We start from the raw sequence: 24,914 nt of genomic DNA, 5'->3' as shown, positions 1-24,914 counted from the left end.
GCGCTAAATGACTACGCAGAAGTGCCTTATCACTGCGCAGGTGTAAATGTCAGTTTTATCCTTGCCTCGATTTGGTGTAATACGCATAACATAATGTTCCTTACTTCTATTCGTCTATGTGTACCTTTATAACCATAACAAGTTTATTTCACAGGATGGTGCACGGAGGGAGGATGTGCTGGTGGGCTGAGGTCAGACGGACGCTTTTAATTTTCGTAGTTTATAATGGCCACTTTTCCTTGCTGTCAGTGGGATTTTATATGCTCCGAAGACAGGGCTAGCACAATTTTGGGGTTCATATCAATGCATTGCAAATTGTCTTCCTTTCCTAATGTTTAGGATGCGGATATGGCACCATCTCTCTGCTACCATACTCAGCAGGTGCGTTTTCCGCAGATCTCGCATCTTGATGTGATTTACGTGTACATACAGCGAAATTAGTTTCAAGGAATATAGGGGAGGTACCCGTCTGGCCTCATTTGCATCCCCCGCAATCCGGTTACAGCACACATTTTGTTTGAGCCAATCGGTAAAGCAAACAGCTAATAGCCTCCTTCCTGTTTTTCCCCCCTTCCTTTTTTTTTTTTTTTTCATGCCTTCCCCCCTTCGCTCTGTCTGCCCCCCCCCTCCCTCCTAGGCCGCTTCTTTTATGTCTCACTGCTCACGGTTGCGGGGATCCTCTGCCCTCGCGGGTTCCCTTGCTGCTGCTTGTAGATTATTGCACTATGTTTTCTTTTATATTGCCTGTATACTTATGAGTTGTTATCACAATACCGGTTTGGCGGGGTCTGGGGAGCGGTCACCTTCCTCTCCTTGTGGTGTCCCTCCTCGTTCCCCACGTAGGGTGTTCCCTGATGTCCCACCTGCTCTGCCCGCTGTTTGGACCTTGTGGGTCAAACCTCTCTGTTCCTTGAGACTAGATCTCTCTAGTGCGTTTGGCACTGTAGCACATATCTCTGGTGCACTTGTAGTGCACCCCTTCTTTCTCTTCTCTTCTCCATCTATCCCTCTTCTCTCCTTGCTCCCCTCCTTATCCTTTTTCATCTCCCATCCCTTTCAGTCTCTTGGGGTGGGGGGGGGGTGGCTTCCCCCACGTGCGGACTCTATACGCCTGGTCTCTCTGAATGTTAAGGGGCTGAATACCCCTGAGAAGCGTTCTATCGTTCTCTCTGATTTTCGCCGTCTCCGTGCCCAGGTTGGATTTTTACAGGAAACTCATTTTAAATCTAGCAAGATCCCTAAATTGAGAGAACGTCGGTTTCCTCTGGTCTACCATAGCTGCTCCTCTGATTCCAAAACTAAGGGGGTCTGTATACTGATCAATAATCACGTCATATGGATGCTCTCGGACTCGTGGAGTGACGACTCGGGCCGTGCTCTCTTTGTGAAGGGGCGTCTGGGGACCAGGCTGGTTACATTAGTTAACCTTTATTTTCCCAACACTAATCAGGTGTCGTTTTTTGAGTCTCTGCTCTCGCAGCTCGTGGATTTTGCGGAGGGTCAGATCATCCTTGGTGGGGATTTTAACCTGGCGTTAGATCCGATAGTGGATACCTCTAGAGGCTCTTCTCACCTTTCCTATACTGCTCTGAAGCGCTTCAAAAAGTTGTTTCATGCCTTTCGTCTGGTCGATCCCTGGCATATTCTCAACCCAGGGGTGCGAGATTACACCTTCTATTCCCCTCCCCATGCTTCATACTCTCGCATTGATTTCTTTTTATTGCCTCAAGCCTTGCTCCCTAACGTCCTTTCTGCATCTATTGGCTCTATTACGATATCTGACCACGCTCCGGTCATTGTGGATCTGGATCTGAGGTCACCGGACCATCAACAATGGCAGTGGTGGCTGAACGATGGCCTCCTCCAGGACTCTGCCATCCTGGAGGAGCTAAGCTCGGAGCTTTGGAATTTTTTTGCCTCCAATGCTACAGCCGAAAGCCCCCTTCTGATGGTGTGGGAGGCGCATAAGAGCTGCATGCGCGGAGTCCTCATCAAGATCGGGTCGCGCCGCAAGAAAGAGAGGGTTCAGCAGATGTGTGACCTCCTTGCCAACATAGGCAAACTTGAGTTGGTCCACAAGCGTTCTCAGGCCCAGGCTACCCTTCAAGAACTCACTGTTCTCCGAGATCAGCTCCGTTCCCTGGTCCTCTATCGTGCGAAGGCTGCGTTGGCCAAGTGTCGACTGACCTTTTACGAACACGGGGACAAGTGCGGGAAACTGTTGGCGCGTGCTCTTCGTAAGCAGAGGGCCCATACTTTTGTCCCGGAGATCTCGACCTCCACGGGCCAGAGGGTGCACTCTACGGCGGACATCGCTGAAGGATTCCGACAGTACTACTCTACTCTTTATAATTTGTCTCCTGACTCTGAGTTGTCCTCCAGGGAGGCTAAGATTGAGGCGATCTGATCCTATATCTCTAAGTCAGATCTCCCCTCCCTCCCAGAAGAGGAGGTGGAGAAGCTAGATGAACCTATACGACCTGACGAACTTTTGATGGCTTTGAAGGCGATGCAGCTGGGAAAGGCCCCGGGCCCCGGCGGTTACTCCCTCCATTATTATAAATATATATATATACAGCCCTCAAAATTTACACTTGCCTGCTCGCATTTGGCGAGTGTAAATATGAGGACTGCGAGTATGGACAGGGCTGCGCTGTCCCGGGATTTATATTCAGCTGTGCACAGGCTCGCAGCACAGGCATTTCATTGGGAACTGTACAGTCGCCTTGGGAACGCTCTTCTCCACCTCCCTCCTGTGCACATCCCTCCCCCCTCCCCCCCCCCCCCGCACAGGCTCGCAGAGCGAACATTTCAATAGGAACTGTACAGCCGCCTGGGACCGCCCTTCTCTACCTCCCTCCTACTGCTCATTCCTGCCCCCCCCCCACACAAGATCACAGCGCGGGTATTTCAATAGGCACTGTCAGCCATATGGGACCGCCCGGCTCCACCCCCCTCGTGCCACACACCCCCCCGCACAGGCTCGCAGCATAGGCATTTCAGCCACCTGGGATCGCCCCTCTTCAACTCCCTCCTGTTAGACATCTAAAAAATGGAGAGGTGCAGGTCTTAAGGGAGACCTAAGTGAGCGGGCTCAACCCCTCTTGGTCCACCCTCAGTGAGCACAGATCCCTGACCTCTGTGGCTGCAGGAGAATGGTAAATATGATGACAGTGTGCTGTGACTGGACGCAGTATATGTTTGTGCTTGAGGGGGTTGGAGGCATTGAATGGGGGGTCTATACAAAATGTGTGCTTGGAGAAAAGGGGGGGGGGGGGCTAGAACATAGATGTGCTGGATTGGTGGGGGGGGGGGTATTTTGAAGAATAGGTATAAGGATTAAAAAAAATAATAAAGGATTGGGGTGGGGGGGGGGGGGGTAGAATTGGAAGTATAGGTCTGAAACATTCTTATTCCAACCCCCCCATCTATTATACCTATACCTTCAATTCCACTGCATTGCATTGCATTGCATTGGGGCTGCATTGATGGGCACTGGGGAAGCTGCATTGATGGGCACTGGGGAAGCTGCATTGATGGGCACTGGTGAGGCGGCATTGATGGGTACTGGTGAGGCTGCATTGATGGGCATTGGTGAGGCGGCATTGATGGGCACTGGTGAGGGGGCATTGATGGGCACTGGTGAGGCTGCATTGGTGGGCACCGGTGAGGCGGCATTGGTGGGCACTGGTGAGGCTGCATTGATGGGCACTGGTGAGGCTGCATTGATGGGCACTGGTGAGGCTGCATTTATGGGCACTGGTGAGGCAGCATTGGTGGGCACTGGTGAGGCTGCATTGGTGGGCACTGGTGAGGCTGCATTGATGGGCACTGATGAGGCTGCATTGATGGGCACTGGTGAGGCTGCATTGATGGGCACTGGCGAGGCTGCATTGATTGACACTGGTGAGACTGAATTCATGGGCACTGATCAGGCTGCACTGATGGGCACTGATGGTGTGGCACTAATGGGCACTGATAAGCTGCACTGAGATGCTGCCCTGATGGGCACTGATGATGCTGTACTGATGGACACTGATAACGTTTTTGTTAATATTTAGTTTTGTAACTTAATTCTGCATAAAACCTTTAAGAGTGTAATTTCATGAGATAATTTATGAGGGTGTGTTTAGGGGTGGGGCAGGGTAGGGGTTGGGGTGGGACGGGGTAGGGTTTGGGAGGGGCAAGTAGTGGCGAGCAACTCTCAAGGCCTGGCGAGTAGCTCAGGACTTGAAATTTTGAGCCCTGTATATATATAAATTTTATATATAATAAATCTCCTCTCCCCTCACTTCCTCGCCGCATACAATGCGACTGGTGAGGGGGCGAGGTTCCCGATGGACTCGCTTCGGTCAAACATCACAGTTCTCGCTAAGGAGGGGAAAGACCCCCTCCTCTGTACGAGTTATAGACCTATCTCGCTCTTGAATAGTGACTTAAAAATCTTTACTAAGGTTTTAGCCTCTAGGTTGGCTCCGCTGCTCCCACAGCTGATCCATGACGATCAGATGGGCTTTCTCGCTTCTCGAGAAGCCCGAGACAATACTACTAAGGCGATTGACTTGGTTCACTTTGCCTGTTCCCGACGAATTCCGACTTTAGTTCTGTCAACAGACGCCGAGAAGGCGTTCGACCGGGTGAACTGGGACTTCTTTTTTGCCACGATGGAGCACGTTGGGATGGGGGACCGCCTGATGTCCTGGATCCGGGCTATTTATTCTGCTCCCTCAGCGAGAGTTTCGCGTTAACGGCTCTCTCTCTGAACCCTTGGCTATCTCTAATGGAACTCAACAGGGCTGTCCCCTCTCCCCACTGATCTTTGTCTTAACCCTGGAGCCTTTTCTGCGTTCGGTACGAGCCAATATGGACGTCGCTGGATTGACGGTTTCATCGACGGAATCCCGGAAGGTGGCAGCATAAGCGGATGACCTCCTCTTTTTTCTCACTAAGCCCCTTACCTCCCTTCCCAACCTGCTACGTGAGTTCCACATTTACGAATTTCTTTCATTCTATACGATCAGTCACGCTAAATCCGAGGTACTGGCGGTGGCGATACCGACCACTCTTGCCACTCTTCTTAGAGCTGATTTGCCCTTTAAGTGAGGGTCATCTCATATTCAATACCTGGGGATCTCTCTTCCGGACTGCCCTGCTAAAATCTATGAATGTAATTTCCCTCCCCTAATGGCTCGTATTAAGAAGGATCTAGACGAATGGCGCTCCGGCAGATTTTCCTGGTTTGGGCGCTGTAATATTATTAAAATGAATGTGATGCCTCGCATGTTGTATGTGTTCCAAGCATTGCCAGTGGCCGTCCTCTTTTCTTAAGAGGGTAAACCAACTGTTTAGGGAATTCCTGTGGCTTAGAGGTCCCCCACGACTGGCCATACGTGTTCTCCGCATGCCTAAATTAAATGGCGGCATGGCCCTGCCGAATGCGGTGGCCTACTATGAGGCCTGCCACATGTCTCGCATCCTGCATTGGTACCGCCATGGCTCACTAAAGCAGTGGGTACGGTTAGAGCGGCTTTCAGTGGGGTCTCCTCCGGAATCGTCGTTATGGACTCCTTCCTCCATTCCCAGGGAGCTGTCTGCTCACCCGACCATTGGTCCTACTTTGACGGTTGGAAGGCGGCTGTGTCATGGGGGCCAATTGGCTACTCTGCCGTCCCCCCTCCTCCCAGTAATCGGCAATCCAGACGTTTTGCCGGGGATTGACTTCCCCGGCTTTCGGTCCCTGGAGGTCTCCAGCCTTGGCCAGGCTCGCCACTTCATATGGAATGGGGAGTGGATCTCTAGATCTCTCCTGCATTCCGATACTACTTTTTCTGTTTTATCCTTCTGGCAACAGGTCCAACTTTCCCATTTTGTACAGTCCCTACCTCCGGCACACATGTTCACCAGACTTCTCACTTACTTTGAGGAGCTCTGTTCTGACCGGTCTCCTCTGCGACATACTATTTCCATGGTTTATAGAGCTTTGATCACACCGGAGGCACCATACCGTCCTCCGTATATTGCACACTGGGAACGGGATCTCGGCCTGACTTTCACCGATCATCACTTCGACCACCTGCAATTCTTCGCATACAAAACCTCGATCTGTTCACGTTACCAGGAAGTGGGCTACAAATGCCTAACCCGGTGGCATTACACCCCAACGAGGCTTCGTCGGATGTTCCCGACCTGTACTGACACTTGCTGGAGATGTAAATAAAGGTGCATAAAGGTTGCAATCATCAATAGTAGCAAACTAAAACGCACTAGCAGCGCTCAATATAGTGCAGTCCACTGGGATAAGGAATAAAGTCCATACAGTTCATACACTGTGCCCAAAAGGTGTCCACTGACAGCAGTCCTACATACACAGGAAATGCTTTTAATGTTCACCACACCGAACCCTCCACCTCACCATGGTGCTCACCCTTAAGGAAATGCACTCACCAGAAATCTGGTCAAAACGAGCCCACAATTTAAGCCAATCTCCGGCTGAGAATCGATCATCTGATCTCCACAGGAAAACGACATCCACCAGACAAAACACCTGATAGATCTCGGTCAAGGCAATGTGTATAGCGGACCCAAAGTGCGTTCCCAGGATTCAGAGGCGGTACATGTGAAAATAATAATTCTCATAGGGCAGTACTGTATGGCTAAAAGATCTCTTTATTCCCCAACAACCAACCCCTGTAGCAAATGCCCTTACAAAAAGTAAAACGATACAAGCATATACAAGCTGTAGTGAGGCATAACCTGCATGTAGAAGCCGGTCCCCGTAGTGATAGTTCGCCGCTGGTACCAAGCTGGAGCGAGCATCCGGGTTCGGCGTCAGACGCTGGTCGTACCTCGTGACCGCGTGACCACGCCCTGACGCAATTAGTACTTATTTAAGCAACATTCACTGCAGACTTGCTGGTCCAGGTTCCCACTTTCCTCATACTGTCCCTCTGTGCTTTGATGGCTTTTGGTTGCTGCTGATTTCCCCTCAGCCTGCCCTCTCCTCAGCTTAGCACTTCCTTGTTGAAGGAGACACGAGAGACAGTCAGTGAAGAAGCTGCTGTCTTCTGCCAGCCTCTGCTCCCTGTGTGACACCACACAGATTGCTGGAGATGTGGTAAGGAGCTGGGCTCATACCTCCACGTTTTTTGGTCCTGCGAAGGGCTGCAGCCCTTTTGGGCCTCGGTGCTTGGCATAGCCCAAAAATTCACCGATCACCCGCTTACACTGGACCCAGCCCTCTTCCTTCTTCACCATCATGAATTTCCGAGGGCATCTTATAAGAAATAAATCCTGCCGTTGTTGTTCACGGCGGCAAAAAGTTGCATCCCCCCTCTTTGGAAGCAGACTCAGCCCCCCACTGTAGCCATGTGGCTCCATAAGATGAAATGCATCAATGAAATGGAAGACCTGATGGCGACGGAGCACGGTGACAGAGAGAAATTTCTGAAGCGCTGGTACTACTGGTATGAATTCATTTTTACAGCGGAATATCGAGATCTATTGATCTGAGGGTGGCGCGGTCAATGGGCCGGGTTGTCCCCCCCCCCCCACTCCTTTTCCTCTCCTGCTTCTCCCAGCCATCTTTTCACTTTCCCTTTGATGTCCTCCTTTGCTCTCTTCGTCTTTTCTGCCTCCAATCTGCCTTGTCTTTGGATGTCGCGGATTGGATTTCCCTTTTCACTTGCTTACCTAATTTCTAGACCTCTTTTATAGGCATATTTCTATAAATCTCTGTTCGCTACTTATCGCGGAGAGATTACATGTACTGTTCCCCTCTGGAGCCGCTGAGATATCTGAAGACTGTTTGGGTGTCTTCCCTTGCGCACCTGCAACCGGGCAGGTGACAGATGCCGGAAGGTGCCAGGGAATGCCCTGCCGCGGTCAATAACCCATTATCCCTTGCTTTGCACTATGCATGTTTCAATAGCGCGATCTTAGGGGATTGTAGTAAGTCACATTACGATATCCATGTTTTTAACCCAGTCTCTTGTCGGCATGTTGACTTGCATATTTTCATATTTTTGTATTGAAATGTAGCTTATGTTTCTCATTCTTTCCTGATATTGTTCATTGCATTTCTCTGTTTGAATTGTGATATGCCTTCTACGTTTTCTTCAATAAACAAATTTATAAAAAAAAAAAATTGGAATGCTGGAATGAGGCGAGCAGCTGCCATGGGACAGGAGTGTTACACACTCCTGACAACTCCCCCTTCATCAGGACTTCAAGCGGTATTAACCGCTTAAAGTGGTTGGAAACCCACTCTTCTAACTCTTATCTATAGGTAAGCCTTTAATAAGGTTTACCTATAGGTACTGTAAATATCTCCTAAACTTTCACCGTTTAGGAGATATTTAAATTTCATGCAGCCGATGACGTCATCGGCGCATGCACTCTGAAGAAATGGCCGCCCGTGCTGTTTCTTTAGAGCCCTGTGCCATGACCGGTGGCTCCTGCGCGCGTGTGTGCGAGTGACGTCACGCAGCTCCCAGCCAGTAGCATGGCCGGAGTCCACAGACCAGGAAGGAAGACGGCTGAAGATGGATGTGGCCGCCAGCGGGGACAACGAGGGCTTCACTTGGAGGTAAGTGTCACATAATGTGCTAGTATGCACATTATGCATTTACTTTGCAGGAAAGAAACAAAAGAAAAAAAAAGGAAGAGTTTACTTCCTTTTTAAGGACCGCCCATGTACATATACTGCGGCAGGGCAGCCCTTAAGCGCAAAATCATATACCTGCACATGATTCCTCTGATCGGCTCTGGAGCCCGTGAACGCAACGTCAGAGCCCCGCCACTGCTCCGATTGGACACAGTGGGAGCCAATCAGCAGGCCTGGGGGCCACGATGACTGCCAGGACTAGGAATGAGCTTCGACTTTGAGTCGAAGGTAAGTTCGATTTGAACATCTCTAGTTTGATCATTCGTCGACTGAAAAACAAACATGCTTCTTCGCGGGAAATTCGAGTTTCCCATAATGCACTGCACGCGTTATGTGATTGGCCAAAGCATGCACCTCTGCACCCCTGACCTCATGCTTTGGCCAATCAAATGATCTCTGCCATGATTGGACTAAAGGAAGGCTGCCTTTAGCCAATCATGGCTCAGGGGCCAAGTACACGGCCCACACTACATAAAGGCTGCTCGAGCTCATCATTGTGCGGGCGATGAGACGTGGACAGGCACGCGATTCAGGCAGGGAGAAAGTCATTTTTTTTTTTAGTCAGTCTGTGCAGAGAGACATTCCGAGCAGTGTAGGGAGGGACAGGTTCCTGTGTGAGGTAGGGACAGATTTATTTCTTTACATCATATCAGACATTATAGTGCTAGTGAGTGAGTAGCAGTGTAGGGAGAGCCAATCTTCCTGTGTGAGGTTGGGAGAGCTGTCTTTCTTTATATCAGATACCAGTCACAGTTTTGTTCATCGGTCAGTTTCTGCAACATTCTATAATATTTACAGACCTGTAGGAATAGAGATCACTGCAGATATCAGCCACAGCAACCATTGCTCAGTTGTGGATCTTTCTATAGGCATCTCAGACCTGTAGGAATAGAGATCACTGCAGATATCAGCCACAGTAACCTTTACTCAGTTGTGAATCTTTCTATAGGGATCTCAGACCTGTAGGAATAGAGATCACTGCAGATATCAGCCACAGTAACCTTTGCTCAGTTGTGGATCTTTCTATAGGGATGAAAGACCTGTAGGAATAGAGATGACTGCAGATATCAGCCACAGTAACCTTTGCTCAGTTGTGGATGTTTCTATAGGGATCACAGACCTGTAGGAATAAAGATCACTGCAGATATCAGCCACAGTAACCATTGCTCAGTTGTGGATATTTGTATAGGGATCACAGACCTGAAGGAAAATAGATCACTGCAGATATCTGCCACAGTAACCATTACTCAGTTGTGGATCTTTCTATAGGGATCACAGACCTGTAGGAATAGAGATCACTGCAGATATCATCAACAGTAACCATTGCTCAGTTGTGGATCTTTCTATAGGGATCTCAGACCTGTAGGAATAGAGATCACTGCAGATTTCAGCCACAGTAACCTTTGCTCAGTTGTGGATGTTTCTATAGGGATCACAGACCTGTAGGAATAAAGATCACTGCAGATATCAGCCACAGTAACCATTGCTCAGTTGTGGATATTTGTATAGGGATCACAGACCTGAAGGAAAATAGATCACTGCAGATATCTGCCACAGTAACCATTACTCAGTTGTGGATCTTTCTATAGGGATCACAGACCTGTAGGAATAGAGATCACTGCAGATATCATCAACAGTAACCATTGCTCAGTTGTGGATCTTTCTATAGGGATCTCAGACCTGTAGGAATAGAGATCACTGCAGATTTCAGCCACAGTAACCTTTGCTCAGTTGTGGATCTTTCTATAGGGATCTCAGACCTGTAGGAATAGAGATCACTGCAGATGTCAGCCACAGTATCCTTTGTTCGGTTGTGGATCTTTCTATAGGGATCAAAAACCTGTAGGAATAGAGATCACTGCAGATATCAGCCACAGTAACATTTGTTCAGTTGTGGATCTTTCTATAGGGATCAAACACCTATAGAGATAGAGATCACTGCAGATATCAGCCACATAAACCTTTGCTCAGTTGTGGATGTTTCTATAGGGATCAAAGACCTGTAGGAATAGAGATCACTGCAGATATCAGCCACAGTAACCTTTGCTCAGTTGTGGATCTTTCTATAGGTATCACAGACATGTAGGAATAGAGATCACTGCAGATATCAACCACAGTAACCTTTGCTCAGTTTTGGATCTTTCTATAGGGATCACAGACCTGTAGGAATAGAGATCACTGTAGATATCAGCCACAGTAACCATTGCTCAGTTGTGGATCTTTCTATAGCAATCACTGATCATCCATCTTTAGGATTATAGATTACATTAGATATCAGTGAGAGTATTGATAATCGGTCACTTGCATACATCTATAACCACCACAGCTCATCTATAGGGCTATCAATTACATCATATCAGGTCATTGAGTATCTATTGGTCAGTTGTGTATACCCTATATTGATCTGTATTCACATCATGTCCGAAAGACCGACAAGGAGAGGCCAATGCTCACAGGCCACAAAAAGAGGGCAAGCAGCCTCTGTGTCCATTGTGAAAAGTGGCGGTCACAGTTGACATAGTGCATCCTCTGCAAGCGGGGCACGCCCCTCTTTTATTTTAGGTGCTGCCCGTGCTATTCATCCACATGTGGAAGAGTTGGTGGAGTGGATCAATAAGCCATCCTCATCCTCCTCTTCCTCTGACACCCATGCTCCCAGTAGTTTGCCTTCCACCGCAGCTGCCATAGGGGCTCGTTCGACAGGCTCCTTCTCCACAGCTACTTCTTCAGTTGTCCCACCATCATGCATGGAGGAGTCACCTGAACTATTTGATCATAGTGTCAGTGACATGCTCCTGGAGGATGTGCAGCAATTTGAAAGCTGTGATGTTGTTTCTCAGGTTGATAAAGGGAATAACGTAAGCCTAGAGAGAGGGGGTGACAATGGCGGACAAGAAACCAGCAGTCATGTTGCCACAGCTGAAGCATATTGCCAAGTATGCTCCAGTGATGAGGAGGGAGGGGATGATGAAGTCACTGACTGTACTTGGGTGCCTGACAGGATAGAGGAGGAGGATGAGGAGGACGCACAACTCCAATGAGGGCGGATGTGCTCCAGGGGCCGCGATAGCATTAGCCAACCTATTGCGTCACAGCGCAGAGCTCCACAGGTGCAGGGTGCTGCAAAATCCCCGTGGACTCCAAAAAGTTCATTAGTGTGGGCTTTTTTCAGCATCTGTGCAGTAGACCGCAGCGTTGCTGTTTGCAACCTCTGTCTAAAGCAGATCAAGCGTGGCCAGAACACCAGCCGCTTGGGCACCACATGCTTGACAAGGCATATGACGACCTGCCTTGCAGTCCATTGGCAACAGCACCTGAAAGAGGCACCAGATCAAAACAAGCATACATCACCTTGCTCCTCATCTACAATCTCTAACCCTACTATGCCTCATGCCTTCTCAAAAACCAGCATTGAGAGGGATGATGGTATAGCCATGAGTGGCACAGAGACTTGCACCCAATCTGCTAGCAGTACACCACCGCTTGATTTGAGCAGCAGGCAAATTTCACTACCCCAGTATTTGAACCATAGAAAGAAATACTGTCCCAGACATCCATATGCTCAGCGTCTTAATGCTAGCTTGGCCAAATTGCTAGCATTACAGTTGCTGCCTTTTCAGCTGGTAGACTCGGCTCCTTTCGCAAATTTGTGGAATGTGCTGCACCACAGTGGCAGGTCCCAAAAAGGCATTTCTTTTCGCGTAAGGCCATTACAGCTCTCTACCGTCATGTGGAAGGTAGTGTTTTGGCCTCGTTGGACAAAGCGGGAAGCAGGAAGTTGCACATTACTACAGGCTCTTGGTCCAACAGGCATTGACAGGAACGTTACATTTCTTTCACAGCGCACTGGGTAACTCTGCTGGCAGCTGGGAAGGATGCAGGACAGGGTTTGGTCTTGGAGCTTGTTTTGCCACCACGCCTCCAAAAAGCTGGTGCTGGTTCTGCCACATCTGGCTACTCCACCACCACCTCCTCCTCCTCCTCCATGTCCTCATCTGCTCAATTCTCCTCTGCAGAAGCAGTGCTCCCTAAGCATTCAAGGGGCAACGCAAGCAGTCGGGCTAAAAGATGCCATGCTGTGCTTCAGTTGGTCTGTCTAGGGGATAGTAGTCACACCAGTGCAGAGATTTTGTCAGCTCTGCAGGGGCAGGCTAGGAGATGGTTGACGCCATGACAGCTTGAAGCTTGAGCCAGGAATGGTTGTATGTGACAATGGCACCAACCTTCTCTCCACCCTCCAACAGGGACACTTGACACATGTTCCATGCTTGGCACATGATCTGAATCTGGTGGTGCAGCATTTCTTGACCAGATACCTGGGCTTCCAAGATCTCCTGAGGCAGGCCAGAAAAGTCTGTGGCCATTTCCGCCATTCGTTCAATGCCATTGTTCGCTTATCTGTCATTCAAGGGGATTTAAAACTCCCCACCAACCGCCTCATTTGTGACATGCCCACCAGGTATAACTCAATGTTGGCAATTCTGCAGAGGCTGCACACGCAGCAGAGGGCCGTCTATGAGTACCTGTGTGATTATGGCACAAGAACAGGGTCAGGGGAGCTTGTTTTTTTTTTGCCACGCCAGTGGCTTTTGATTAAGGATGCATGCATCGTCCTGTCACCATTTGAGGAGGCCACAAGGATGGTGAGCCGGGTCGGTGCATGCATCAGTGACACTAACCCGCTAGTCTACCTGCTGGAGCACACGCTGCGTGGAATAATGGACAGGGTACTTGAGGCAAACAGCAGCAGGAAGAGGAGGACTTCCTTTCCTCACAAGGCCCCTGCAGGGCCACAAAACACACAGGAGGTAGAGGAGGAGGAGGATGAGGATTTTGGCAGCATGGATGTAGAGGAAGAGAATAGCATACAGCAGTCTTCAAGGGATGGTTTTGATTCCCCAGAAACTCCAGGAGTTGTATGTGGTTGAGGAGAGGTTGCTCCTGCTGACAATGTCATACTTAGTGACCCAGAGGACTCAGAAGCTCATGCCTCCTCCAACTTATGTTGCATGGGCTCCCTGATTCTGCAAAGCCTGCGAAAGGACCCAAGGATTTGTACTATAAAGGAGAGGGATAATTACTGGTTGGCAACCCTTCTTGATCCACGTTACAAGGGTAAAGTTGCAGAGTTCATCCTGCCTTCACAGAGCGAGCAGAGGATGAAACATCTTGAGGAGGTCTTGAAAAAAAATTTGTATACCGCCTTTCAAGACACTAGGAGGTCAACATTCTCCGGACGTGTTTCTGAGGCATCGTTAAGCCAAAGGAGGAACGGTGGAGAAGGCGGCCGGCTGACAGATGCTTTTAAACAGTTCTTTTGTCCTGTTAGGTTTAAGCAACCAGCGTCTCCATCATATGGTGCATGATTATCTAGACGGAAGAGCAGACTTGGAGACCTTTCCAGCTGTGCATCCCCCGACTTACTGGGTCTTAAGGATGGACCACTGGCCAGAACTTGCTCAATATGCAATGGAGCTACTGGCCTGTCCTGCATCCAGCGTGCTTTCTGAATGGACGTTCAGTGCTGTTGGAGGTTTTGTGACGGACAAAAGAGTGCGTCTGTCCACAGACTCTGTTGATCAGCTGACTTTCATCAAAATGAACCAGTCCTGGATCAACAAGAGCTATCAGGCTCCTGATGCTGATGTAACAGATTTAATTTGCTAGGGGTCTGCCATCCCTTGAAGACTGCATATGCTGCCTATCCTATTCCTCTACCTTGATTCTGCTGGCTTCCAAAAATGTTTTTGGTTTAGGTCACTACCAACCCCCAAGGCCTAATTTTTCTGCACTTGTATGACAGGTGCATACAATTTAAATGTTGTATGTAATTTTTAACAGCACGCCCTGTCCCTGTGCCCTGCTAACTGTGAGGGGTTACGGTGTTCAGGCACCACCAACACCAAAGGCTCAATTTTTGGCACCTGCGTAGCAAATGCGATTTCAAATTTGAATGGAATTCTTACCAGCAGGTCCCGTTCCTGCACCCAGCAAGAGTAACTGTGTGGCCTTGGTAACGGTGTTCAGGCAATACCTACCGCAAAGGCCCGATTTTTGGCACTTGTATAGCACATGCAATTTCAAATTTGCATGGAATTCTTGCCAGCAGGTCCCGTTCCGGCACCAAGCAAAAGTAACTGTAAGGCCTTGGTTACTGTGTTCAGGCACCACCTTCGGCAAAGGCCCAATTTTTTGCACTTGTATAGCACATGAGATATCAAATTTGCATGGAATTCTTACCAGCAGGTCCTGTTCCGGCACCCAGCAAGAGTAACTGCGAGTCCTTGGTTACGGTGTTCAGGCACCACAAAGGGCAAAGGCCCAATTTTTTGCACTTGTATAGCACATGCTATATCAAATTTGCATGGAATTCTTACCAGCAGGTCCCGTTCCAGCACTTAGCAAGAGTAACTGCGAGGCCTTGATTACAGTGTTCAGGCAATACCTACCCCAAAGGCCCAATTTTTGGCACTTGTATAGCACATGCAATTTCAAATTTGCATGGAATTCTTAACAGCAGGTCCCGTTCCCGCACCCAGCAAGAGTAACTGTGAGGGATTGGTTACGGTGTTCAGTCACCAGCAACACCAAAGGCCCAATTTTTGGCACCTGTATGACAAGTACATGCAATTTCATATTTGTATGGATTTTTTAGCAGCAGGGCCTGTTCCTGCACCCAGCAAGAGTAACTGTGAGGGGTTACGTTGTTCAGGCATCATCAACAACCAAGGCCCAATTTTTCTGCACCTGTATGACAAGTACATGTGATTTGAAATTTGTATGTATATTTGTATATGACATTTTTTGCTTTAGAAATGTCAGTATAGCTGCGGCAGGCTACATACATCATAGAGATGCACTACAACAGGCACATTCAGGGGACCCCCCAGGCATGACAGTTGAAGGAATTTTTAATTTTTATAGTTTCACTTTAACACAGTGGTGGGCTTGAGCATGATATGGCCATATGGTGGGACTAAATCCCAATTTTTATTTATGGATTGTCTCCATATTTGATAGTAATTTCTTTTGCATGTGTGCGCTATTCTTTTTTAATATACATGTTGCTTGGTCCATAGCTGCACCGGCTTTAGATATACATGTTCAGGGTTTGCTCCCCCAATTTTTTGATAGTTTCACTTTAAGCCTCATTAAAATCAGTAAATCAGTGCTCCTTTAAAAACGATTGTTTTAAAAAAAAAAAGTTCATTGCTACATGTTCCCCAGGTCAGGACCCGGACCCCCATACACTTTTTTTGGGCAATAACTTACATTTAAGCCTTCAAAATGAGGCCGTTTTATTTTCGAGGTTCGAGTCCCATAGACTTCAATGGGGTTTGTTTGTTCGAACAAACTTTTCCTCTGTTCGCGGTGTTCTGGTGCAAACCGAACCGGGGGGTGTTCGGCTCATCACTAACCAAGACCCACTGATCGTTTACAGGAGAGGCAGAATGGCGGTTTGTCTATGTAAACAAGGCACACCACCATTCTGTGAGGGAGGAAAATGGAGATTTTGTGTTTGTGCTAAGCAGAAACACAGATGTCTGTTTTCCTCCAGCTACAGCATTCCCCCCACAGTTAGAAAGCACTCCCTAGGAGCAAATTTAACCCTTTGATCAACCCTGATGTTAACCCCTTTCCTGCCAGTGTCATTTATACATTCAAAGTGCATTTTTTTTTAGCACTGATCAATGTATTGGTGTCACTGGTCCCCAAAAAGTTTCCCTTAGTGTCAGGATTGTCCCCCACAGTTTTGAAGTCCTGCTAAAAATCGCTGATCACCGCCATTACTAATAAAATCAATTAAGAAAAATAAGAGGCTGATAAATCTATCCCATAATTTGTAGGCGCTATAACTTTTGTGCAAATCAATATATGCTTATTGGGATTTTTTTTTTCCCCAAAATATGTAGCAGAATACATATTGGCCTAAATTGATGAAGAAATTTGATTTTTTACTTTTTTTTTTGGATGTGTTTTATAACAGAAAGTAAAAAATATAGTTAATTTTTGCCCTCCAGTGACTCTGTCACTAATCCTGTGGGTCCTGGACACTATTTTCATCTGGTTCTTCCTTCCCAGTTCCGTCTCTTAGGCCAATTAAATGGCCCCAAGAACATCACTCCTGCATGTGCACATGGGAGTAACATCACCACGGCACAGATCAGGTGCCGCACATATACACCGAGCTGTGCATGCACATGTGTGGCTCAGTGTTCATGACAACTGACAGACAGAATAGACTGATATGGTTTCTTTTGTCATAAAAACCCTTATTTTTAATTGATAGACATTAACTACTTGATGTCCGTGCTATAGCCGAACGATGGCTACAGCACGGACCTTAATTGCCGGGAGGGCGTACATTGACATCCTCTCGGCAACGAGAAACCTGCACGCTCCCTGAGGAGCGGCCCAGCTCGCTCTGTGATCGGCGAGTCCATAAGACTCACCTGATCACAGATCGGAGATCGGGAACAATCCCGCCCCCTTACCACATGATCAGCCAATGACAGCTGATCATGTAAGTAAACAGCAGCTGGCATTCAGCTGTTTTTTTTCTCCTCGCACTGTCAGTGTGAGGAGAAAAAAACAAAGATTGCCAGCTGCTGTCAGAGGGACATCAGTCCCGAAGAGGAGAGGGATTATCTGTGCCCCCTGTGCCACCTACCAGTGCCCACAAGTGCCCACCAGTGTCACCCACCAGTGCCACCTACCAGTGCCCACCAGTGCCACCTACCAGTGCCCACCAGTGCCATCCGCCTGTGCCCACTAGTGACAGCTACCAGTGCCCATCAGCACCACCTATCAGTGTCACCTATCAATGCTCACCAGTGCCACCTATCAGTACCCAATCATAAGTGTCCCCTACCAGTGCCTATCATTGCCCATCAGTGCGAACCATCAATGCCACCTATTAGTGCCCTTCAGCACCACCTACCAGTGCTCTTTAGTGCTGTCCATCATTGCCCATCAGTGCCACCCATCAGTGCCACCTATCAGTGCCGCCTCATTGTCACGAACCGGCAGGACTGGTAGTGGATCCTCTGGACCAGAGAGGCGATGGCGCGGGTTGTACTAGAGGACCGGTTCTAAGTAGTTACTGTTCTTCACCAGAGCCCGCCGCAAGGCAGGATGGATTTGCTGCGGCGGTAACTACCAGGTCGTGTCCCCTAGTAACAACTCGATCTCTCTGGCGGCTGATATGGCGTGGTACACAGGGAGTAGGCAAGAGTGTAGTCGGACGTAGCAGAGGTCAGGGCAGGTGGCAGAGGTTCAAAGGCAAGACGTCGGTAGCAATTAGTTCGGCAACAGGCAAAGCAAACAAACACAGAAGGGAACGCTTTCTCAGAGGCACAAGGCACAAAGTTCCGGCAGGAAGCTGTGGGAGGAAAATGTATTAATGGGCAGTGCACAGGTGAAGCCTAAGTCAGCACTGCCTAACACAAACCTTAACCCTTAATCACCAGTTTGGACCAGGCACCAATCACCTGAGCACTGGTCCTTTAGATCTAAGAGTCCCGGTGCGTGCGCGCCAAAGAGAGCGGGGACGCACACGCCGAGACGCAGGAGCGCCGCCTGGGGACACACGCTGTGAGCGATTCGAGGCCAGCAGGGGGCCCGGAGCGCTGAGCGTAACACTTATCAGTGCCGCCTTATCAGTGCCAACTTATCAGTGCCCATCAGTGCAGCCTATCAGTGCCCAACAGTGAAGCCTATCAGTGCCCATAAGTGCAGCCTATCAGTGCCTATCAGTGCCCAAAAGTGCCACCTCATCAGCGCACATAAAAAAATCAAAAATTACCTGTTTGCAAAATTCTATAACGAACTATAAAAACTGTTTTTTGTTTTTTCAAAATTTGTTCAGCAAAAAAAAAAAAAAAACCCCAGTAGTGTTTACATTAAATGACCTTGGAGTTTTGGACATTTGTTTGGCGCTCTTATTGGATTGTATGCATTTTAAAGCAAATGTTCACCTTTGAAAATATGAGCTCTTGTCCTTCTTCTCCCCTGAGTGATAATCCCGATGTCTTCTTTTCATAGACAGGTCCCATGACGCTTCCGGACAATACTGCGTTGATCAGCCTACAAGAAGGGAATCCTTAGTTGGAGGAACAATAACAATCCCCTGCCAGTTTGCATTTCCAGTACCGCAGAACAAAATCAAGTCTGTAAATATCGCAGTGAGAGCATCAGCCGATAGAGATTACTGTGGACGCGAAGAAGATGAAATTTACAACAAAACAGAAACCCCCAAAATATCCTCCAACCACCTGGAAAGGATAAATGTACATATGGATCTAGACCACAGAAATGCAACCATAACTATAAAAAACGTAACAGCTTCTGATGGTGCTAAAAAGTATTGTTTTCGTTTGAAACTCATATTTGAAGGCGGGCAAAAGGTGGAGCAGTGGCAGAGACCAAGGGGCACTCTGGTTTTGGTGAAAGGTAAGGTGAGAACAAGCTTTTTAATGCCCAACACCAGACCCCCCCCCCCCCCTCCTTTGGAGCACCCCACGCTGTTTTTTTTTTTTCAATAACTTCATATTAGCTCACCATACAAGATTAAACATTAATTACAATGTAACACTGGAGAGCCATTGGTTACAAGTACTAAAATGATATAACAAGGCAATGACTTAATGTGAATAAATTGCAAAAGGGCATAAACAATGAATAAGTGACTGTCGGCCGGATTTAAAGAAACTGCAGCTTCAGACATCCATGACGTGTTTCAGTTTCGCCGCTTTCAAATCAATTAACTGGCGCTGCGGCGAATTGGCTAGTGAAACAGCAATAATGAATTCCGCCGTCAGCGGTATTCACTTACGATCGCGGCTTCGCAAATTCGCAAACTTATGTCTTCGTGCTTACAGCAGTTTCACATAGCGATGTGGGCTAGTGGATTAGTGCACACATCACGTCTGTAATTCATCTCCCTCTGCTGTAGGTTCGAGGCTTACCATCTCCACCTAACTTTTTTATTTTCTTTTTTTGTTTATATTTCAAAAATGTAACGGATTACATCAGATATATTGCTAAATAATCTTACACTCAGAAGCGCTTGCAAACTTACAGCATTTTAAGTGGTTTTATGATCTTGTCTGTGTGTCAAATTGATCTTATGATTGAAAGTAGCAAAGGCAAGTGACCAAACCCCTACACTACTTCAGGTCAAGATGAAACCTCACAATTTTACCATGGTCTTCTTCCCAGATTCCATACAATGTTTAGTACTTTAGCTATATGTGCTTTTTAGCCTTAACACACTCCTTTTTTTCCACCAAACAGCTTTATTCTGCACAATAGCTAAGTGCTTTGCAACTTCACTGCAGTTAACAACGTCATGGGTTCAAATCCCAACAATCACTACACTTGGGATCTCTTTTCACTCTCATTTATTTTTTTTAGAGTTTTTTTAAACTATCTTGAATTTGGGGGGTGGGGGGGGGGTGGGGGTGGGTGGAGGGGGGGGGTGTCCTACCCAAATTTCAAGCACATTAATGGAACCAACACAATTTTGATTTTATGAGTGTGGTCCTAGTTTTTTCGAGATGCAATTCTTTACATATTTACCATGGTTCTTACAATTTCTTGACCAATAAACATAGGTGTCTGATATTGGACTCTCTCCATATTTCAACAACACAGACCCTCATAGTCCAACACTACATTTGCCTCACACCTCAACACAACACTGTCACATCCCTACTCTACATTACAACCCCTCACATCACCAGTACAAGCAGCATGCAAAGTGCAAAGCTCCGGCCTTGGCAGCTTAATGGGCCATACACTAAGACTTTTTCAAGACTTTTTCCTGTAGACTTAACCAAACCATATAATATGAGGTCAAACCTCAACACTTTCAATTTGTATGCAATCAGGAAGGCCCTTGCACTACATAGAAAATGTCAATCTGAAGGATAAAGTCTTCTCTAAATCTTACAGTGTGTATGGCCCTTTTGTCTGTAGGCACCCACACAAAACAAAAAACACATGTTCCATTCAAAAGTCTTTATTTATTCTAGAATGACAGCATAAGGAGGGATGCAGCAAGATAATATTGTCAGTCTCCAGTCCGTGTGCATTTACAGCGCCAGCCCACGATCTTTGCTCCATGGCTACGGGATTCTGATGTCTTCCCCAACTTCATGCAGAGTTTGGAATCCATTCTGCACCTCTACCAGCTCATAGGGGACAGGCATGGCCAGATTGCTGGTCAGCTTCCAAGCCACTTTGGAAGTTCCAGGGTGTTCATGTTGGTCATCGATGCTGCTTTTGGCCATGTGCCTTACCAAATATCCACTGACCACAAAAGAAGAGTGGAGTCCATCAAGGTGGGTTTCTACCACCTACAACCGCAAGCAGTACCACTCCTGGAAAAATAAAACAAAGGATAAGACATTTCATTATGAAAATCACATCTTAATGCCTGTTTGCTTCATTCTGAACTTCATTTAATTTCGACATCACGAGTGAAATAACACATTTTCTGCCAACTTACACAAACCAGAAATCATTAATGTAAACATTTGAATACACACCTGTGACGCCAGACAGCCCATCACCACAGGCTTCTCATGGTACATGACATGATTCCAAGATGTTCACGTTCTGGAAAATTAGAACACCATAAGATACCAAGCAGCCGTTCATGTTATCAATAACTACACAGGTGGCATAGACACAAATAAACACCTGCCAGCTCTTCTCAGCCCTTTCCACTATTCACAATACCAACATGTTTATGGTTAGAGGTGCATGTTTTTGCTCAAGTAACACAATTTTACCAATGTTGACTACACTTTATCTACAATGGCAAGTGTCATTGGCAGATGATAATTACCCTCTGTCTCCCTGTGAGTGGCACCTCTGCTAACTAGCAAATTAATACACATGCCCTATCTTGACCGGTTACAGTACTTACATGTAAGGTGGCTAGCAACCAGGGTATTCCGGGTGGCAAAACCTGCAGCGGTGCTCCGCCGCCTGGGGGCCACCGGCTGACGGATCTCTGGCTCCCTCTCCTCCGTCAGCTCCCAAGATTCATCCCGGGCAACGCACATGTTGTGCAACACGCAGCACGCCAGGATGATCTTGGAAGCCTTTGTAGGAGAGTACAGGAGTTCACCCCCAGGCCGGGCCAAGCAGAGAAACCGGGATTTGAGAAGACCTATGGTCAACTCGATGATACTCCGGCTTCTCCGCAAGGCCCTGTTGTAATTCATTTCTGCTCGGCCCTGGGGGTACCTGATTGGAGCCATCAGCCACGTCAGCTGCGGGTAACCAGCATCCCCTGAAAAAAATGAAAAATATACATTAGTTCTTCATATCATGTGACTTTAGATGACTCCTCAAAATGGGAGACAATTATGCATTTTACTAAACAACCTGTTTGTCTGTTTGCAAAAACTCATATGAAACATCTCAACTCTGTCTAACTGCCTAAATCACTAATACAAATGGGAAAAAGGACACACAAAGTGGTGTGTTTCTCTTGCAATTTCCAACTTGGCCCCTATTTTGTTCCTATTACATTAGCCTAGGTATTATTTCTGGAATAAATCTGCAACTAGAGTGAGGAAACCAATATTGACTCACTTATGCAAAGTACTTTGGGGATATGGCAATACCATTGAAATCATTTGTAGGTTTTGTTTGGGTGGCTAGAGGACACCATTTACACATTGGTTAACCACCTTCATTTGACTCAAAGACAACTTTGGAAATCTTTCTTTTGTGAGCTGCTAAGCTGCTGATCTGGTTGTGTGTGAACAGCCTGCCAACTCCTAACACATCCATTTTAGGTAGGCTTTGCTTAAATCAGGGTGTACACCGATGTAGCTTATTCCTATGTCTATGTAATCTTACAGTTTATGTTGTTAAGACAAAATACTTTACCAATAAGCCACCCTTGGGGCATTTGGCCACTTTCAAACGCCTCATACAGAGTACTGGTTCTTAACATACTGGAATCATGGCACGACCCTGGGTGACCAGTGTTGACACTCATGATGCGCTGTTTGGCGTCACAAACTAATTGGACGTTCAGGGAGTGGTACTGCTTGCGGTTGCGGTACTCCACTTCGTGGCTCCTTGGTGGCCTAATGGCTATGTGGGTGCCATCGATTGCCCCTAGTATTTGCGGCATGTGTGCCCGCAGGTAGAAACCCAACTTGACTTCATTCCACTCATTTTCATCCTGTGGCCAGTGGATAAAATTGGGCACTATATCAACTATGGCATTAATGACCAACATGAACACCCTTGAAATTGTGGGCTGGCTAATGCCCATGATACTTCCCGAAGTGGCTTGGAAGCTGCCACGCCCTAAAATATACAAAGTGGCCAGCAATCTGGCCATGCCGGGCACCGCATGGCCGCGCTGTGTGTCCGGGTCAATTTTGTCTGCTATGAGCTGGTAGAGGTGGAGAATAGTTCCTCGCTCGAGCCGGAATTTCCTCCTGACATCAGAATCCCGCAGCTTGTCCAAATAGATCCTTGGAGCAAAAATGCGTGGCTGGCGAGGTAAGGGCACACGGACTGGAGGTGCTGCTGAAGGTGGTGCTGCTGGAGGTACTGCTGCTGCTGCTGCTTCCCCACCTTCTGCTGCCTCCTGTGCTAGGGCCTCCTCAAACAAGGCACCGATGAATGCCAACATTGCACCATCTAATGCGTCTGGGATATCGTCCTCCACTTTGAACTCGCAAATTCGCGAATGCGCAGATATATATAGAAACGGCCGCTAATTATCACACCTGTGAGCCAGCTATAAAAGGAGCACATGGCCAATATGGCTGCTGGATGTTATAGATCGATGTTTCTTATGTGCTAGCAAGACCCTGTGACCCACAACGTACATTATCTGGAGGTAAGACAATTGTATCTCTCTCTCCCAAAAAAAAAAAAAAAAAACAACAAATTCTCTCTCTCTCTCTCTCTCTCTCTATATATATATATATATATATATATATATAGATCTGTCTGTTTGTGTGTTCTTGCTCACCGTTATTGTTTACTGAAGGTGAGAATTTGTACTTATCCTGGGTGTGCTTAAGTTGTCTATGGTGAATCCCCTCCAACCCACAATAGCTTGGGAACCCCTCAAGTGTCTTTTAATCATTGGCAGTTGGCCCCATGTGCATGTGGTTTTGACATGTGTTTTCTCATGTTTGTTAAAGGTGTGCAGTCTAGATTTGGCATCTAAACCTGCCCCCTTACCTTCCCAGCTTCCAAAGACACCATTTTTGCTTTCCTGATAACTGTAATTTATTATGTGCACGTATGTAGGTCATGCGATTTCTCATGTATGTTTAATGTTTGCAGCCTCCTTTTGCCTATAAAGGATTACACCACCCCCCCCCCCCCCACCAAGTCTGTTTGTGCCATTAGGTAAGTGTTTGGAGGGCCTCGTGTGATTTGTGCCCATATGCGTTTTCTTATGTGTTTTTTTCCATTTCTTTGCAGCCTCTTCTGCTCTTTGACCACTACCACCACCACCACCACCACCACCACCAAGTCTGTTTGTGCCATTAGGTAAGTGTGTTCTGTAACTGTTCACTAATTATACTGTATATGAAGAGCAATCTGCAAATCATGTTTTTTTCTGTTTTCTCTTTTGTCATTTCAGATTTAGGCGTTTGGGGCTCTTTGCTGCTGCTGGACAGCCAGATTCTCTGCCCACCTCGTGCTCCCATGGCCCCACCCACTGGAAGGCTGAGGAGAAGGGGCAGGGTGGCCAGGGGGGGCAGGGTGGCCAGGGTGGCCATGGGGGGCAGGGTGGCCAGGGTGGCCATGGGGGGCAGGGTGGCCAGGGTGGCCAGGGGGGGCAGGGTGGCCAGGGTGGCCAGGGGGGGCAGGGTGGGCAGATCGTCTGGCTCTGGTGTGAGGGAGGCTCCAGCTGTATCCATGAGGGAGTCCACCATCCCCATCCCGGAGGAGGAAGCCAGGGGAGGTGGTAACACACCAAGTGGACAAGCTGGCTCTTCTGACAGTAGTCCTGGAGAGGGTCCGTCCACCAGAGTCAGCTTGTCCACATTATCCCGGCTTCCCCGTTTCACCCACAATCAGTGCTGTGCCCTGGTCCACGCCTATATGGCCAGATATCAGGCGATACATGGGACCAGGGCCGCGGTTAGTTCTGTAACCGAGAAGCGCAGATTGTGGGATGAAATCCGGGATGCTGTAAATGCACTGGGTGAAGCACCTCGCCACCGTGACAGTGTGCGGAAGAAGGTCACCGACA

The 24,914-nt window shown here is 47.7% G+C and overlaps 1 protein-coding gene across 1 annotated transcript in view; it reads left to right on the top strand.

Annotated features, from left to right (window-relative positions):
• LOC309552863 (uncharacterized protein) overlaps window positions 1-24,914 on the top strand; it is a gene marked incomplete at its 3' end in the record, with an annotated part of 268,170 nt that overhangs the window by 10,762 nt on the left and 232,494 nt on the right. Inside the window, exon 2 of the mRNA XM_082253774.1 lies at window positions 18,707-19,114. Within this exon, the coding sequence (XP_082109900.1) occupies window positions 18,707-19,114 (408 nt within the window). The remainder of the gene's footprint in view (window positions 1-18,706; window positions 19,115-24,914) is intronic.

The sequence above is a fragment of the Pelophylax lessonae genome (genome assembly GCF_965119305.1).
Source record: "Pelophylax lessonae genome assembly, chromosome: 4".
NCBI classification, from domain to species: domain Eukaryota; kingdom Metazoa; phylum Chordata; class Amphibia; order Anura; family Ranidae; genus Pelophylax; species Pelophylax lessonae.
The sequence above is the reverse complement of the archived record's forward strand: the minus strand, read 5'-3'. Positions and strand labels throughout refer to the sequence as shown.